General features: G+C 37.7%; 1 protein-coding gene across 22 annotated transcripts in view; it reads right to left on the minus strand.

Annotated features, from left to right (window-relative positions):
* The window catches only part of RIMS2 (regulating synaptic membrane exocytosis 2), a 740,891-nt gene that overhangs the window by 512,654 nt on the left and 210,574 nt on the right, over window positions 1-17,663 (minus strand). For all 22 annotated transcript variants that reach the window (XM_077808869.1, XM_077808868.1, XM_077808888.1 and 19 more), the window contains one exon: window positions 5,843-6,153. In XM_077808869.1, the coding sequence (XP_077664995.1) occupies window positions 5,843-6,153 (311 nt within the window). The remainder of the gene's footprint in view (window positions 1-5,842; window positions 6,154-17,663) is intronic.

The following is a 17,663-nucleotide window of genomic DNA, read 5'->3' on the forward strand; positions in this document are numbered from 1 at the left end:
TATGATGCTACTTGATCATTCAAGAAGTTTTTTTAGTTTTGGCTTACTCATTTAATTTTGTTTCCCTTCTTTTAGGTTGAAAAGGGACAGAGAGCCCAATCTACTAGTCTTGCTCCAAACCAATTCACCATGATGCTGACAACTCCCCACTTCATCCAGAGAATAAGTACCCTCTCTCTCTGTAACATGGCAGACTGTTAAATAGATGCAGCAAAAGCAAACTAAACTCAGCACTGGAAATTTCATGGAAACAAGATTTCTTGCAAGATTTTCACTACTTCATGCATTGGACCTGGTAGGATATACTCTGAGAATAGCCTTCGCTATAGTATATTGGCCAAATACAAGTACACATGTATGAAAAATAATTTTTTTAAAAGTTAACCAAACTTATTCAAATCTCTGAAAGGGTTTGGGGTTTGTGTGGGATGAACAATGGATGAACAAGAATGTAGCCAATTCTTATTTGTCTGAATTGAATAACCCATTCCTACTGCTTAGCTGAGTCCCTCTTATGTCATCCCTGAGTGTCATACTTTCTATATTGGCATAGGGGGAGGCATGACTTCTTATTTCATGCTCATGGCATTATTCAAACATGGTAACATCTGTTATTCACTCCACATGACTATTCCACAGCTGCACTCCAGACAAACAGTGTGGTGCTGTGCAAACAGCTTGAGTTTGGGAGCAATCATAAGGATCCCGTTCCCTTCTCTTTAATTGCAGAGTATTGTCTTGATTTGTCTTGGATTTGGATGAGGAGAGGGAAGACTGAGAGTCCTCTACGTAATGATTAATGAAGGAATATTACAGGTAGCTTCAGAAAAGACAATATTTCTATCCAGATAGTATTAAGATCACAGTTGTTGCGAGGATGGAAATGTAATGTATTAGAAAACAGCAACAGAGTTGGTTTTGAGGACTACGACAGACTGTATGGTGCTGTTAATAACAGTAAAATAAAAAGGACCCTTTTGAGTGATCCAGGAAAAAAATAGATTGGATAGTACAAATCAAAGAACTGCAATGCGCAGCAGCATAAATAACCCATCTGTGCACAGCAGATCTCAAAATGGACCTTCTGCATCTACTGTTTAGATTGTATTAAATGTTTTAGATTACTTTTCTTGGATTCACATTGCTCACCAGTTTTCAGAGGCCCTGGCACTGTGTCCCCATCAACACCTATACTTTGTTCAAAAACGGATTAAATCTTTCAACAATACTATATATTTCCTGTCTGTCTGTAGGATAAAATCTCTGCATTATACAAACAATGTCAGTGTAGCATCTATCAATGTCAGATATAAGTAGGTTTCAGAGTAGCAGCCATGTTAGTCTGTATTCGCACAAAGAAAAGGAGTTCTTGTGGCACCTTAGAGACTAACAAATTTATTTGAGCATAAGCTTTCGTGAGCTACAGCTCACTTCATATATAGGTAGGTCACTAACCCAAATCAATGTCACGCTGGGTCCAATCATAAACCTTCTGGCTCTGACTTCTCCATAGATTTATTTCACAAACAGCAATTTAAAAATACTTTAAGGCATATTATAACTACCATATATATACTAGAAACATATTCAGTAATGGAAGACTGATCTGGTGGTGACAAGTACACTTTTCTGTTAAGTAGATTTTGACTTCTGTTTTTAGTAGACATGGACCCAAACTGAAACCTCTTTTTCAAACAGCCTTGAGAAAGGTCAGATCTAAATTTTGCAGTTCAAACCCATCTCAAGAGTTTTAAGGCAAATTTCTGCTCTTAGGTCAATAAAACAGGATCTCCACTCCAATACCTTGCTCTTCCTACAGCCACAGTGTTCACACTGATATCAAAAGGGAGTTCTGTACATGGAGCAGAAACAGAATACTAGTCAAGATATTGTTAATATTGAATATTATGCTAATCAAGATTATTACTATTGCAGTAGCAGCCAAAACATGTTAGATGATACTCAGATATTCAAGAAGATATGGTGCCTGCTCCAAAGAACTTACAATCAAAGGAGACAGACAAAGAGAGGAAAGGTGGGAGAAAGGGACAAACAGAGCAGTGGTAGAGAATAATGCAGGGACAGCAAGTATGGTTTCATGATTAAGGAGGTGAATGCTACCCACAACAGCTCAGTTCTATTCTTAACTCAGCTACAGATTTCTCATATGATGCTGGGCAAGTGACTTACACCAATATTTTCTCAGGTGCCCACTAATTATGTGTTCCTCATTTTCTGGCTGCCCAAATTGAGACATCTGGAGCCTGATATGCCAAAGTGCTAACTACTGCAATTAAGGTTAATGGAAGCTGTGGGTGCTCAGTAAGCAAAAGCTCAAAACAAATTAAAGATACCAATTTTCAAATTTTACTGGAAAAATATATTAATCTGTAAACATACTTATTCTTTCTTATATGCTATGAAAAAAGCAGACAGTATACAATTCATATCCTCAGCCATACTGTACAAGCCACTTACTGTAGATAAAGCAAAAATAATGAACCAAATAACCTACACAAACTCAAATCAGTACTTGAGACTTCAAAATTACAGCAAAATTACATGCAATACATCATTACTATACACTATATATATGCTAATGTAAGTAAATTAATATATTTTAAGAAAATTAAAACAATATACAGGTATGTATATAGCCTTTTGGATGTATATTGTCGGGTAAATTTTGAAAGGGACCTATAAATCTCATGCAGCATTTGGAAAATAGTTCAGCACACTATGTCCTGGGGATATATTCATGGTCACAAGAAAGCAACAATACACCACAGCCCTGGAGATAATGAATGAGCTCTCTCACACATGAGAATAAATTATTTTATTTTACTGCTTTAATTTTCTAAAATTAAGTCTGGTGTAAATACACTAATAAACCTGGGGACACTGAAAAAGCCTGGAAACATGTTATTATATCATGTTATTTTTTATATTCGTATTCACTTTCTGACTACTTACTGTGCTCTGGATATAAGTCCCCTTCTCAAAACTTTGGCTGCACTATTGCTACTTCACTGTCAGTGGGGTTATTTTGATCTGTCATCTTTCTCTTTTGGATTTATCTTATGCAGAAAAGTGAAAGGAACAAAAATGGCCTCCCATACTAGTCTCAAAAAACTCACTCCCTTGATTGAGCGCTTTTATAATAAAATTCTATCAAGGTGATATCACATCCAACATGCTTATCTAGTGGCTGGTCATTTTAATGCTTCAGTTGTACTTAAAGAGATACATCTGCATTATTAGAGATTCTAATTTATATTTTTAAATAGAAGATACAAAATAAAGTCTCACACTGTTTCAGATGCTTTGGATATGCTACTTTGATCAAAGCTGGAGGGATTAGAAGATGGAAAGAGGTTCTTAGAGCACGATCAGCAATCAAAAAGAAAAAATAATACTTATAGACTAATAGGTCTAGGCTATTCTCTTAGGCTGCTCCATTAGCCTAAGAGAATACTACAAAATACTTTATAATTTAAAAATGAAAACATTTTATTATTAATAAAATACTATGTACTATTTTAATAAAAGGGTAAATGTAATAAAATGAAAGCCTTCACTTTTAAAATTTTGTTTTAAATACAATTATAATTCCTTTTAAAAATATTGCTACTGTTAAGACTACCACATTGGTATGCAACACACTGTCATATAATGACTCATGTTTGAGACTTAGCTCAGTCCTTGAATTTTAGTGCAGCACCTCTTAGAGACCTTGAGGTAGGGAGAGTCTGGCATCCTTCTCTAATAGACACTATGGCCAGCTTAGGAAAGAGATGGTCATGCATCAGGAGGTATCCTATTTCAAGCTCTCCTTCAGTGGAAGGAAGATTGGCTCAATGAACATTAAGACGGGGTATTATAACCATAGAAAAATTAAGAGAGATTTTCTCAGTACTAGAGGCTCCTCTAAACCTCAAGGATGTGCAGCACTTACCATAGATACAATTTTAGGTGTGGTTGTTACACAAGATTGTATTTATGTTAGTTAAGAGACAATAGGATGAGTAAGTACAATATACAAATAAAACTGAAAGAGGAGACTGGGTCTGAAGGAGCCAGTGTTTGTTTGCTACCCAAGACACATACGTTAGGTTAGTATATATCACATTATGTGAATGCCTGACAGTAATAAGAGCTGAATAGGCTTATGTTTTTCTGAGAGTTCTGTTCACTTATGCTAAGCTACATCCCACAATACCCTGCAATAGTATAGCTCAGTATTTGGCATAAGAGAGAGGGAACTCAAAAATCAAGCTACATTTGTTCTATACCTTGGTAAAAGCAGTATCTTCACGGACCAGGACCTGGAATGCTAGTATCCAAAACAAGATAAGGAAAGGTACATAAAAGTTAAGAGATTAGGAGGAACTGATGGGCTGGATTTCATAAACACTCCTAACTGAAATGGGTAACTTTGGAGAACATCTTCTGTATAAGATGAATGTAACAGCCCTGTGTGAGACAGCTTCCCGGAGACTGGTATAGTACTGAACCTTTTTCCTACACTATATTATTAATGGCTTTTAGCAATAAACATGACTGATTGATTATTTGGTCTCTTGAATATATTTCAGAATGAACCAAGTGTAGTCAAGCAATTGACCACACAGTTTATCAACAAGTTGGATATTGATGATCTTAACGGGAATGGATGGAATTCAAGGACAGAGTATTTTTTCCTGTTGATCTATTTTATTTTGAACTGTGTATATTTATATTATATCTGTAGTTAGAGTTTTAGAAAATAGCATTTTAAAAATCTATCTAGCCTTTATACAAGAATTGAAATACTGCTGAGGAGATGGGGCATTATCATTATAATACTATAGGGGATGCATGATTCCATTTTCTAGGCATAATTAAGAAAAAATGAGAAGTAGAATAAGTCTTTTTTTCTCCCATTGTGCCTGCTGCTCTTTAGCAATGAGTTCAACTGCCAACTTCAGTGCTGTGCAGCTCAGAGACAGTGAATATAATTAAGAAGCACTTGGAGCCACTCCGCACTGAACCTGTCAACTGAAATCAGAGCAAAGGGCAGCAGGCAGAATAGGTGAAGCAAAAAGGTCTGGTTAATTACATTCAACTTTTTTCCAACCAGAGCAGGAAATATGAATTAGAATTTGGTGAGACAGGTGGAAGGAAAGTTACAATTATATTAATTTAAAAAATAGTTGTAATTTCAGCCTGTGATAGGTGACACTAAGATGACAGGGTTAAGAATTTTTTTTATTATTATTGACAAAGGGAACTGAGGTTTAAACCTGAGGTTGGAAACTCTGAGGAAGATGCAGTGCTGACATCATCACTCAAAGATATTACAATCTTTCATTCAAAATACAGCAGGTATTATGCAAAGTAACATTCTGACAGTCTGAACGACTACTAACTTCCAACAACACACCTTGCCATGTCTTATTTTTTAAGTACTGACAGTAATCACAATAATTATGCCAGAAAGTTAGTGATCACACAACATTGCAGACTACATATTTTATAAAGAGTATACAAAGAGTGTTTTGAAAGGGGCAAATGATCTAAGCACAATGTACACTTTCAGCATCACATTTTCAGGTACATCATATCATCATCATTTTTTGGCTAATACCTTTTTTGAGAAGGAGAGGATGAAGAAGAGAGTATGCTGTCTGCAACTTTCTGAACACAATGAAAGGCTCCTCAGCTGCTTATCAATTAGAACTGTTTAAAAAAAACAACCTAAATACATATAATTAGAAGATGCAAAAGTCTCATATAGGATTTGTAGAATAAGGTCAACTTCAACAAACTCTCTTATGAGTATAAAGATGAAATAATTCCTTACCTGTCTGAAGTTGTGTCACTTGCAACCTGGTGCTTCACTCCTGAACCATTTTTAATTGAGTCTTGTCTTGTGAGCACTTGAGATCTATTTTTGTCCAAAGCTGGTGTGGATATGTCACCTGAGGGTCCTTGGTATTGGGACTGCTCCTGCAGCTTTGCCTTTTTCTCCTGAGGTGCTTCCTCGTTCCGCAATCCTCTAATATGTTCTTGATCAGGCTGCTGCGGTGTATTTAATCCACTGTTGTAGAACCAGGCTCCTGATTTTGTGAGGATTTCTTGTTGTTTTCGGCACAAGTTACATACCCACATTACCTGTGCATAGATTTAAATGAAAAACAAATTAGTTTTGTCAAATAATACAAAGATAAAAAAGTTTTAGTTAAGCATGTGTCAGTTGGGTGCTAGTTCTGGAGGTACAAACAAGAGTATATTTCGCTTCTTTAAAATAAAGTTACAGACAAGGTATTAATAAGCATAATAAAATATGTCTAGACAAATGTGGAAAGAAAAGTTTCTTTAGTAAAATATAATGCAAGAAAGTATTTTTGCTTCCATTCTTCCTTTTGCATTTACAGTAATTGGAAAAATGGTAGATGGATTTGCAAGATGTAGAAATAGAAGGGAAAAGATTATTATTAAGAGATAAGGGTAACATGACAGAAGCAATACGAGGGGGTAAAAAATATAAGAAAATGGATTAAATTAAAGAAAAATCAGGGTTAGAAACTTTGTATCAGATCTTCAGCTGGTGCAGATAAACATAATTCTACTGACTTCAACTTTGATATGCTGATTTCACCAGCTTAGTATCTGGACCTCTATACTTAATTGCAGGGCTAAATGAGGCATCTGACTTGATTTTTTAAACTGCTGTAAATTAAATTAAACTGCTGTCAATTAAATTAAATTGATTTAGTAAACACAAAGGTAAAAATTCAATATTTATGGGAATGATTTTTAACAATGAAGTGGGGAGATTATTTAACTCTTGATTTGTGTTAATAACTGATTATTCAAAAATTTATTGCAACTTCCCAATTATGTAACTATTACATATTTTGTACTTAGTTATTTTTATTATAATAAAATGTGCTCATCTACAGGGTCTTGAGATTGTAATTGATTACATTAGTGCAGGTCATTTCCAGCACTAGGTAATTTGGAACTTGATTATGTAGCTAATCTTACCACAATACAAAGTAAATATATACGACTATATGCCAGAACATGTCCAAAGAGTAAAAACAAAAGTAATACTTTATAAAGTCATTATAATAAAACAATACATCTGTTTCAGTTTGTTTTGAAACAATTAATTTATATAGTACTCATTCACTAATCTAGTCTTTTAATTCCTTCCTCTTTTCACATGTCTTAGCTTGTCTCTTTTTGTATACTTCCTTCTACTATTTTGTGGTCTGTGTGCTGACATTTTTATACATCTTATGTACATATTTTTCAGGAGAACCACACCCAGCCATAGGTATGGCTAATCATCCCCACTAACCACAGCTTGATCAGCCATTCATTTTTTTTATTTTGCACTACGAAACACTCAACCAGAACTTGCTTAATGCTCCTGACCAGTTTTTCAGTAAATGTAACTAACTAGATGATCAGGCTATGGAGGTATAACACTCAATGTCTTAGTCAAGTAGAGCGTTCCAGTACAGAGAAAGACATCACACTGAAAATGAAGTACCTGTCTCTTAACACAGCGGCTCAAAGCACCAAAAAATATCCAGTATGAAGAAGCTACAAACTGTACGGTTCTTTTAATCTCCAATGAGTTACCCAGTTGAAAACTTGGGCCAGGCTGCCTAATCATTTCTGACCAAAAATATTTCTATGGAAGCTTCATTTGGAAGGCGACTTAAAAGAGAGAGGTCCTGCTAAAGCTGGACTGAGTGGCTTCCTCATTTGAAAACCGCCAGGATGATGACTGTTTCTCTTATGTTATGAGGGGGTGTCCTTTTCATTTTACTGTGGCAATATCCTCATCATTAATATTCAAGCTTTGAGAACTCATTTCAGTTCAATTCAGTGACATTTTATTGACATGACAACCTAAATAAGCTTATCAAAGTGTCAAAAAGAGACAGACCCCCTCAGGTATCTGTATGAGGTAGCATGATCTCCTCACAATGAACATCAGTGAACCACTTGACTATCTTCTATATATAAATATCCTGAAGACAGGAATGCTATGCATCCCACAGATAAGTCAGAGCATAGACCAAAGCTCCAAGTTGAAATTTTAGAAACAAAGGAGGGAGAGCGTTTTGCCTTCTGAAACAGGATTAGGTTTTGTGATGGGTGACCACTGAAACTTGTAATTACAGTTGGTCAGGAATTTTTCAAGGATTTAAAAAAAAAATCAGAAAAACCTTCCAATTCATCAAAAATCACAACTTTTTGTGGGAAAATGTTGATGAAACTTTTGTCCAGAAGGTTTCTCAAGTCCAAGATAGAATTTCTAGTCAAAATGAGCTAGAAAGCAAGAGACTCCCTAGAACAGTGGTTGTATAATTATATGATAAAATGAGAAAGCAAGCTATCTTTCAGTAATAGCTTGTTGTGACACTTATATTTGTATGTCTGATTTTGTAAGCAGGTAGGTTTTAGAGAAATCAGACTCCTGAAAAGGGTACAATTGCCTGAAAAGACTGAGAGTCACTGCCCTAGAAGAGCTAAATAGTTACAGAATAAGGAAGAGCAGAGGCTTGAAGCTAGGTCTTACACAACCCAGTTGAGTACACTATTTGGTTATTATGGGATCTTTCTTGTTCTCTCTCTGTTTTTTCATGAAAAACTTAGAAATTCTTCATTTTGTTCCAATGTGGAAGGGGGGGGGAGTGGAGGAGGGGACTGAAAATTTTCTTGGGATGGGAAAACCATTTTCCAACCAGAAATAGATGTAATGTCTCTAGCTGCCTTCTGCACAGGCAGAGTTTCCACTGAATGAAGTGGTAAACTTTTCACATATATGACACTATACTTAAAGACCCAATCCTGCAATCATTACTCAGGCACAGAAGTCAGTGACAATTTTGAACGAGTAACCCACTGCAGTATCAGATCCCTAAAAGTCTTCTTACAGTATTTTTCTGGTATTGTTAGAGATTATAAATGATTCACTGAAACCAAGCCGCACAAGCTGAACCACTCAGTGTATAACTCCTTAGTCCCCAGCTACATTTTTCCCTTGAAGAGAGGCACTTCAGGATGCCTAGCATTTTCACCTTTGCCACAAAGCAATGTGGTACAGTGATCAGTCCTTCCAACAGAAGATGGTTGGAGGTTTCCCCTACCAGGAGTCATGAACTTGCTCCTGGGTTACCCACAGCGAGCTGTCAGAGAGAAATATACCAATTTCCTTCCCTTATAGCCCTGTGTGATTTAATGAGCTACTTCTGCAGTAATACCAGCCGCTGCTGGGCTGAGTAGCTGAAAAGCTAGCTCAGCACATGGCAGCACAGTTGCCAATGCCACGAGATAACTGAGGAAACAGATATGTTTATGATAGAAGTTGGACCAACATCTGTCCCCTTCTTTAAAGGCACTACCCAATCTTAAAGGGATAGGAATCTGTGGTATCCTGGTTTGTCATTTCATTTCCACTCTAAAGTTTGGAATCTGTTTCTCATAGACTGCCACTGAGACTGGATCAGCTCCTTTGTTTCTGATCACACACCAGAGAAGTAATCATAGAATATCTAACTGACTCTCAGAAAAATCAGATTGGCTCTAAAGATAATTCATTATATTTCTTATAGACTTTCACAGCAAAATGGATCAGATCTGAATGAAATTATACTATAAATGTTAAAAAAACAACCCTACAAAACATGAAAATAAATGAAATTGAAAACAAAAAGCTATATTAAAGTGTTCTATGCTAGAGTGACTTTTAAATATAACATGCGAAAAATATATAGCCCTTTGCTTTTCATATTTTTTCATCATTTTACCTGTTTGCTAATATCAGAAATACCAGCTATAACTCACACTTATTTTCAAATACATTGCATATTTATTCATGAGGAAAACTGCTTCTTACATTTAGCTGTTCAAATTGTTGAGATAAGTATTTACCGGTTTTTTTTAAAGTAACATTAAAGAACTAACAAAATGCCACTGTCACATATGTAGGCAAATTAATTAATGTATACAAAAATATTCAGGCTCTGATTTATTAGAGGTCAGAGTTGATTTCTACATCTTATTCCTCAGTATCTAGTAGCATTCCTGTTATAAAAAATATTTATTTCCAGTAGCACACACAATATGCTAAGGTTATATTTTGTTTTAAAACTGAGAAGGACTGATTCATGCTCTGACAAAATCATAATCTAAAGACAATTTTCAAATTGCATTTGCATTTTAACTCCTCTATCCATTGTTTAACAGCAACCTGGAAAAAATATATATATAAGAAAACAATGTGTGCCTATACAAACATGGAAGATTCTGTGTGTGAATTATTTTAAAAACTAGTACAGTGTCCACCTTAAATGGAGAAAAATGCAAAATTCTGCTCTCTTAACACCTCTAATAATCTTCACTTTCTGAAGTTATCAAAAAATTTGCATCCTAAAAGGTTGCCAGTATCTTCTGAAACACACAAATGTTCATTAATTCATAGTAAAGGCTGAAACACCATCTAGTGCCTATAGTAGGTATTGCTGATGTTCAAAAAAATTAAATGTTCTTTACTAATATGTCACAATAACTACATAAGATATACCAAAGATGACATTTCAGTATTAACTCTGAATTTAGTTTATTTTCAAAACACATTTTCTTTCTTTTTTTTTAAGTAGTTCTCTGTTTTTAGCCAAGTACTGACCCAAATTGAAGATATGGATTTACCTAAATCTTCACCTTATTTCGACTCTGCACAATCCTAATCTGTACAAGAAACAGAGAAGTTCCTAATGTTTTAGCATGGGCTTTCCTTTACTCTATCATCACTTAATGGACATAATATGATAAGCTTCTGACTACTACCACCACCTCCGAAGACCACTGGTGGCTAGTACTCTGCATTTGAAGCAAGCTTTTTGAATAAATAAATTATATCCCCTACTTTCACAGCTACTATCTTAATATAGTTGGAAAGATAAGCAGACTCCTCAAAGACAGAAATGTCAGTCTAATCAGCCAGTGTCTGGAGAAGAGCAATGAACATTTACATAGAGGATAAGAGCGACACATCTGTAGCAGTCTCAGACACAGCTAGACTAAGTAGTATGATCTGTGTACATTCTTACACACCTCATACTACTTCACAGTATGTAATTCTTCTTAACAATAGAACAAAACTTATCCACTATTTTAAATCCATTTGTAATTGCAATGTATAAAGTATTGCTTATTTATAAATAATTTTTGCCTGCAGATTTCTTGTAAAGTAAAAATACGTCATAAATTTAATCAAATGGATTGAAATTCCAAGTCATTTTTATTTTACACCTTTACAATAAATTATATGAAAAGTAAGACTGCTATATCTTGCAGAAAAATTACCATTTGCTAAACTTCTGTATAATATTAAAAATACAGGATGTATCACATTAAATTATATGAAAAATATAGGTCTTATAATAATTTCAAAATGCTTGAGATTATCAAGAGAGGGGCATAACCAAAACCACAGATCGTGTATTTGATTGCATACTAGTTACAAGTTTGATTGTGATCACAGGTGCCCTATATTCCAAGAAAAATAAGACTAGACCACCTGCTTATATTTAACTAAGAGACGAAAGTTTATTTTAAAAAAGGCCCAACACGTGTTCCATTTGCCACTTGCCTTGTATATTTGTAGCAGAAAATAAGTACCTAAATAAAACTAAACCAAAGTTAACAAAAACTGTTTTGGATCTATTTAACCAGCATCACTTTGTACCTCTTATTTGGTATGATTCTTTGTTATAACTTTGAAACCTGTTATAACATTGTTGCAGTAACTAGGCTATTTAGCTGTAATAATAAAAAGTATGTTAAGAGTGGATTTTAGGCCACAAAACTATGCTGAAATGGCATCGAGGCTCTTGGAGCAAAGTCAGTGCCTATTATTACAATGCTGTCAATTCTCTGGAGATCCCAGGTGCCAGGAGCAGGTTGAAACATTAGTGTGATGTTTATTGCTTATGCACCCTGAAGTTTCCCAGAATGTGATAGTGTTTCTTTAAACATTTTATTTTTTCTTTATATTCCAGATAGATAAAATGCTTTAAACAGTAAATCCTGGCCTGAATCCAGATTGTGGCAGGTCTAGAATGTTAGTTTCAATGAGATGAGTTTATAGTTGGCCCGTCACCAACTTCATTAATCACGTTTACTAACTCAGTCCTTTTCACCATTTATTGATGCTAAAGGAGTCAGTGCATTCTTGGAACAGCGCAATAACTGAAGTCATCCTGTGCAAAATAGGCTTCTTTGAGAAGTTCTTCAATCTTTGTTTTGGTCACTGCTGGAGATTTGTAATATAACCTGCTGAAACAGCTGCTTCAGGACAGTCCTTAGAGGACATAAGAAAAATCTCTTAATAAATTAGGATTATGCATATGGTCAAATCTGTTATGTTGCACAATTTGGCCATATTTGCTTTTTCCTAGTGAAAACTGGGGTCAACTTTACGATCCTTCTCTCTGGCTCCAAACTGTGCTGGGCCTTCCTCATTTTGCAAAATAGCAATAAGGGATTTCAGTGAGCTATTAGTTTAACTTCTGTTTCTCTTGGCAGGAGTCACTTCTGGACATAATCTAACTCAGAAAATGAGAGACTGATCTACCTTTTTTGAGAAGGTTATTTTGCTTAGTCATCAGTTTCTTTCTAAGACCCTGAAGCTTCCAAGAGCTTTTCAGCAGCATACCAGCAACTCTGGATAATCTAATATTAGTGGTGCAAGACAGAGGTCAAACTCTTCAGTATTCTTCCTGTTACACACAAGCATATACCTTAAGAAGCCCTTCAAATCAAAAGAATATTCTTTGGGACTAGCCAAAGGTATTTATTCCCATCCTACTTGGTTGCATAAAAGGTTAAAATACAGGCTTTCATCAGATTTCTAAACAAAAATTTTCATATTTTTCTTGCCCTCAAGTTTGGATACTCTAATGGTTGAGGCAACTAATTCCAGAATTCACTGTACATAGCATGCTGAAAAAAATTAAAAGCTTGGATTATTGGGGAAACAAATATTACTTTTTACTGGGCACACTCTGATTAACGCCAACCAATGGCTTATGATTGCTAAAGCATCATACTGAACCATATCAAAGGTCACTATCCATGTTTCACAGGGCAGCTGATAAAGAGAACAACCCAACCCAGATCCACCTCGGAGTAGTTAATTTACTTAGGAGGAGACAACAACCTTCACATCGTCTTCCCCATTATGTGCAGCCAAACATCCTTAGAGGACCTCCTGGTCAGAAAAGCAATGGCAATAATGGCCCATGTAAGGGCCAAACCTTCCTTCAAATCAGTCCATCACTGCACATTATGGAGTTCAACCTCGAGGGCCATCCAATGCAAAGTGTGATTACATCACAGTGATCCTGCAGACTCAAAATATCAGTGTCCTTGTGCTACAACACACCTGGAGAGTGAAGGCCACCAGTCAAAGATCAACAGATATGTCCTGATATCTGCAAGCCATCATCCCAAATATGGACTCATGATGTACATAAAACATGACCTTAATATTCCATCCAGGTCATGCCTATCACAAACCCCAGCTCAATTGCCATTAAAATCAGCAATCTGACAGTTATAAATGGGTACATGCCACCATCAATGGAATGGCCATGTCTAGCATTACTAGCACCAAGCCATCCTACCATCCATGTCAGTGATTTCAATATCCACAACAGCCTATGGGGCTATAAAAAGAACAGCTCTGCTGGAGAACAGCTGACATCCTGAGCTTTCATTGAAGACCAGCACCTCCTCTACAATACCAAAGACTTTGGCACATTCAAGTCGGCCTAATGGATAATGCTACACTTCTGACCTTTGTTTTGTGTCATGTGACATCAGCAGCCACCCCATGCCATCCAAAAGGTCAGTTCTCAATGACATTACCAACAGCCAACACTACCTATTGTGATTTGTATAGGCTTACAAGTTCCACTCATTCAATCCTTCCTGAAACCGTGCTGGAATCTACAGTCTGTTGATTGGTCCTTCTATGTGGTGATAACAGCAAGGGTTCAATAAACCAGATCCCACCATATACAGATCAATTACCACTGCTTTGTAGGCCTACTCGTATCAGCTGTGAAATCAAACATTGCAAGGGGCTTTAGAAAAGCATTCACTCCTTGCTCAACAGAAGAGAATGAGATACTCTTCTGACAATATCAAGCCGACAAAAGCCCAAAACCACAACAGTATTGCTTGAGTTTTTGAACTCAGCTAGAAGAAAAAGTTTGTGCAAAACCATGATGGTGCTTGACTTGAAGCTGCAAAGCCTGGAAGTTCCTCAAACTTTTAGGCAGTGCAGCTCCAGCAGCCTACAAACCATATCAGTAAGTGCAGGTACCATCTCTGCTCAGTTAATTACCAATTCCCATGTGCCAATGGATAAAAAAATCAGGCGGCAAGTCCACAACCAACTTTACCACACACTGAATCAGTACCAGTTGTCTTCATCCCTTTATGTCCCCTACATAGTAGATGAATCATGACTGGTATAAAGTAGATAAGGAAATGTTGTTTACTACTTCTCATAACACAAGAACTAGGGGTCACCAAATGAAATGAAGAGGCAGCAGGTTTAAAACAAAAGAAAGTATTTCATCACACAATGCACAATCAATCTGTGGAACTCCTTCCAGAGGATGTTGTGAAGTCCAAGACCATAACAGGGTTCAAAAAAGAACTAGATAAATTCATGGAGGATAGGTCCATCTATGGCTATTAGCCAGGATGGGCAGGAATGGTGTCCCTAGCCTCTGTTTGCCAGAAGCTGGGAATGAGTGACAGGGGATGGATCACTTGATGATTACCTGTTCTGTTCATTCCCTCTGGGGCACCTGGCACTGGCCACAGTCAGAAGACAGGATATTGGGCTAGATGGACCTTTGGTCTAACACAGTATGGCCATTCTTATGTTCTCATGAAGTGGACAAGGTTCTCTCCAACACTAAATCCAGGAAAGCAGCAGGAATGGATTGAATATATCCAAAATTCCTGAAGAACTTTGGTCTGAAGGCAAGAAGGTGGCTGCCAGACTTCTTCAGCAACATCAACTCTTCATGCATAATACCAAAAGAGTGGAAGGTAGCCAAGATCATAGCCATTTTGAAGCTTGGAAAAGAAGCCACTGACCCAAAAAGCTACCAGACCCATCTCCCTATAAACTGTTGGAATGGCTCTTACTTCAAAGGTTACAGCTAATCCTGGAGCAACCGGTTCCTAAAGAGCAGGCGAGATTTAGAACTGGTCACAACTGCTGTGACCAGGTGTTGGCCTTAGCCAAGTACATAGAATCTGGCTACCAGCAACAATTAAAAACAGCAGCAACATTCATTGATCTTTCTTCTGTATCTGATACGTATGGTTCAAAGATCTTCAACTGAAGTTAGCATTAGCTTTCCCATGCCAATCAACCATCAGATTCAAGATGCTGAGTAACAGAAAATTCACCATACACCTATGTGCAAATTATGGAGATTGAACATGGCCTATCAGAGGGATCCGTTTTAGTGGCTGCACTATACCAGCGATATTCTGGTCCCATCATCCTGTAAATTTATCTACGCAAATGACATTGTGCTAGCAATGCAAGCATCGTCTCTGGAGGCCATAGAAAAATTCATGAACAACCACCTCTGGACAGTTCAGATATATTTCAAAAAGTTTGGTGACTGAAACCCAGTGCTTTGAAAACACTTGTCTCTGCCTTCCACTTGAAAAACTGTGAGGTCAAAGTGCAGCGGAAAGTGAACTTTTGTGGTCTGCTTCTTTCACATGACCACAGTCCCCAGTATTTTGGAAAAACAACGAGGAGTCCTTGTGGCACCTTAGAAACTAACAAATTTATTTGAGCATAAGCTTTCATGGGCTAGAACCCACTTGGAGTTACCCTTGATCAGACGTTGAACTATTGCCAACACCTTGACAACACAAAAAGGAAGAAAAAGACAAGAGTTAACATCATCCAGAAGCTTGCTTGAATATCCAGGGAATGTGATACATGCATGCTTCAAACATCAGTACAGCCTTGGTCTTGCAAACAGTGGCATATTGTTTGCCACTTTGGTGCAACAGCTCCCACATCAGTCTTGTTGATATTGAAATCAATACCATGCTCAGTATTACTAGTGGCTCTCTCAAATCAATCCCAATACTATGGCTCCCATTGTACCAGCCAACATCAGACAAGATGTTCTGGGAGTGCAAGATCCTGGCTGCGCCAGACCTGCCAATACACCGAGACTCAATTCACTGCCATGCCCCCATCTCAAATCGAGGAAGCCTTTCTGGATCCAGGTGACAGTGCTGCAGGCCAACAGAAAGGACACCAGTACTTGCTGGCTTGAATTATGGCCCTCTTGTGAAATCCTAAACAAAGACCTGATTGAAGAGCCAACAAAAAAAATCCCAGGATTCTGCCTTCCCCATAGGCAATGGACTGCACTCAACCACTTTTGGGCAATGCATGGAAGGTGTGGTTATCTCCTCCCCAAATAGATAATCAGGGAATCATAAAATTGTGACTGTAGTGGGGTACAAACCCTATGTGACATGTCATGGACAACTGCCCCATTCATGCTTACAGCGATGGCACAGGGGCAGGGTGGCACCTAGCTACCCCAAAAGCATTAGAATGGCTTTCAAATATTAAGATTCAATTATAATCCCAGCCTGTTACTTTTCAAATGCCATATGAAAGAAGAATTACCTAGAAGGCTGGGCAGCAGTTAATTAACTAAGGAACAATTGGGCATAATAAAGGTTTAGGAGTGCTCAGTCAGGAGGCCTACAGAAGACAGAAAGCTTCTGCGGAGAGGGACTTCTCAGAGGAGCTAGTGAGAGAGCTCACCAGGAAAGGTACGGTCAGTGACTGTGATATGGGTGGTCACGCACAGTGATTAGAACAGGAGCCAGGACTTGTGCTAAGAACAGGAGTCAATAGTAAGGAATAGGAGCCCAGGGTCAGAGCCAGAATCAGAGGCCAGATGCCAAAACTAAGTGTCAGAGCTGAAGTCAGGAATCAGAGCCAAGGGTCAGAACCGGGTTCCTGAAGTGAGGCAATGCAGGGGCAGGACTGAGGCCAAAGCAGAAGCAGGGCTGAAACAAGGATGGGAAGAAGCAAGCACACAAGCTATCACATCCATGGGCCAATACTTTGAACAGCCACTAACCCATTGCTGCTGCTGGGCTTAAGATCCAGTATGCTGACTCTTCCAGTCAATCAGGCGGCATAGTCAACCAGGCAGCCTACTACAGGGCCAGCTGTGCCCATTAGGTTGCCCAGAGACTGGTTCTGCTGCAGGCCCTGCTTCCAGACAGTACCCACACCTTCAAGAGCACCTCCTAGGGGCCTTGGAGACTCGTATCTTGGGTTACTTCTGATGGAACTCTCACAACATGCCCAGGGCATAGATGTTTTCCACTTGTTCCCAAGACCACTCATCTGGACTGTAGCTTTTCCAGTTGACCAGATACTGGAGCCTTCCCCTACTTGCTAAGAGTTGAACTGTAGGGAACCAAGTAGTCCGCCTGTCTGTATAGCAGGTGGCAGTAGCAGGTTGGAGCAGTTTGGGTATGGGTTCTCAATGCAGGGCTTTAAAAGTGAGATTTGA

Source organism: Eretmochelys imbricata, chromosome 2, assembly GCF_965152235.1.
Source record: "Eretmochelys imbricata isolate rEreImb1 chromosome 2, rEreImb1.hap1, whole genome shotgun sequence".
In the NCBI taxonomy this organism is placed as follows: Eukaryota; Metazoa; Chordata; order Testudines; family Cheloniidae; genus Eretmochelys; species Eretmochelys imbricata.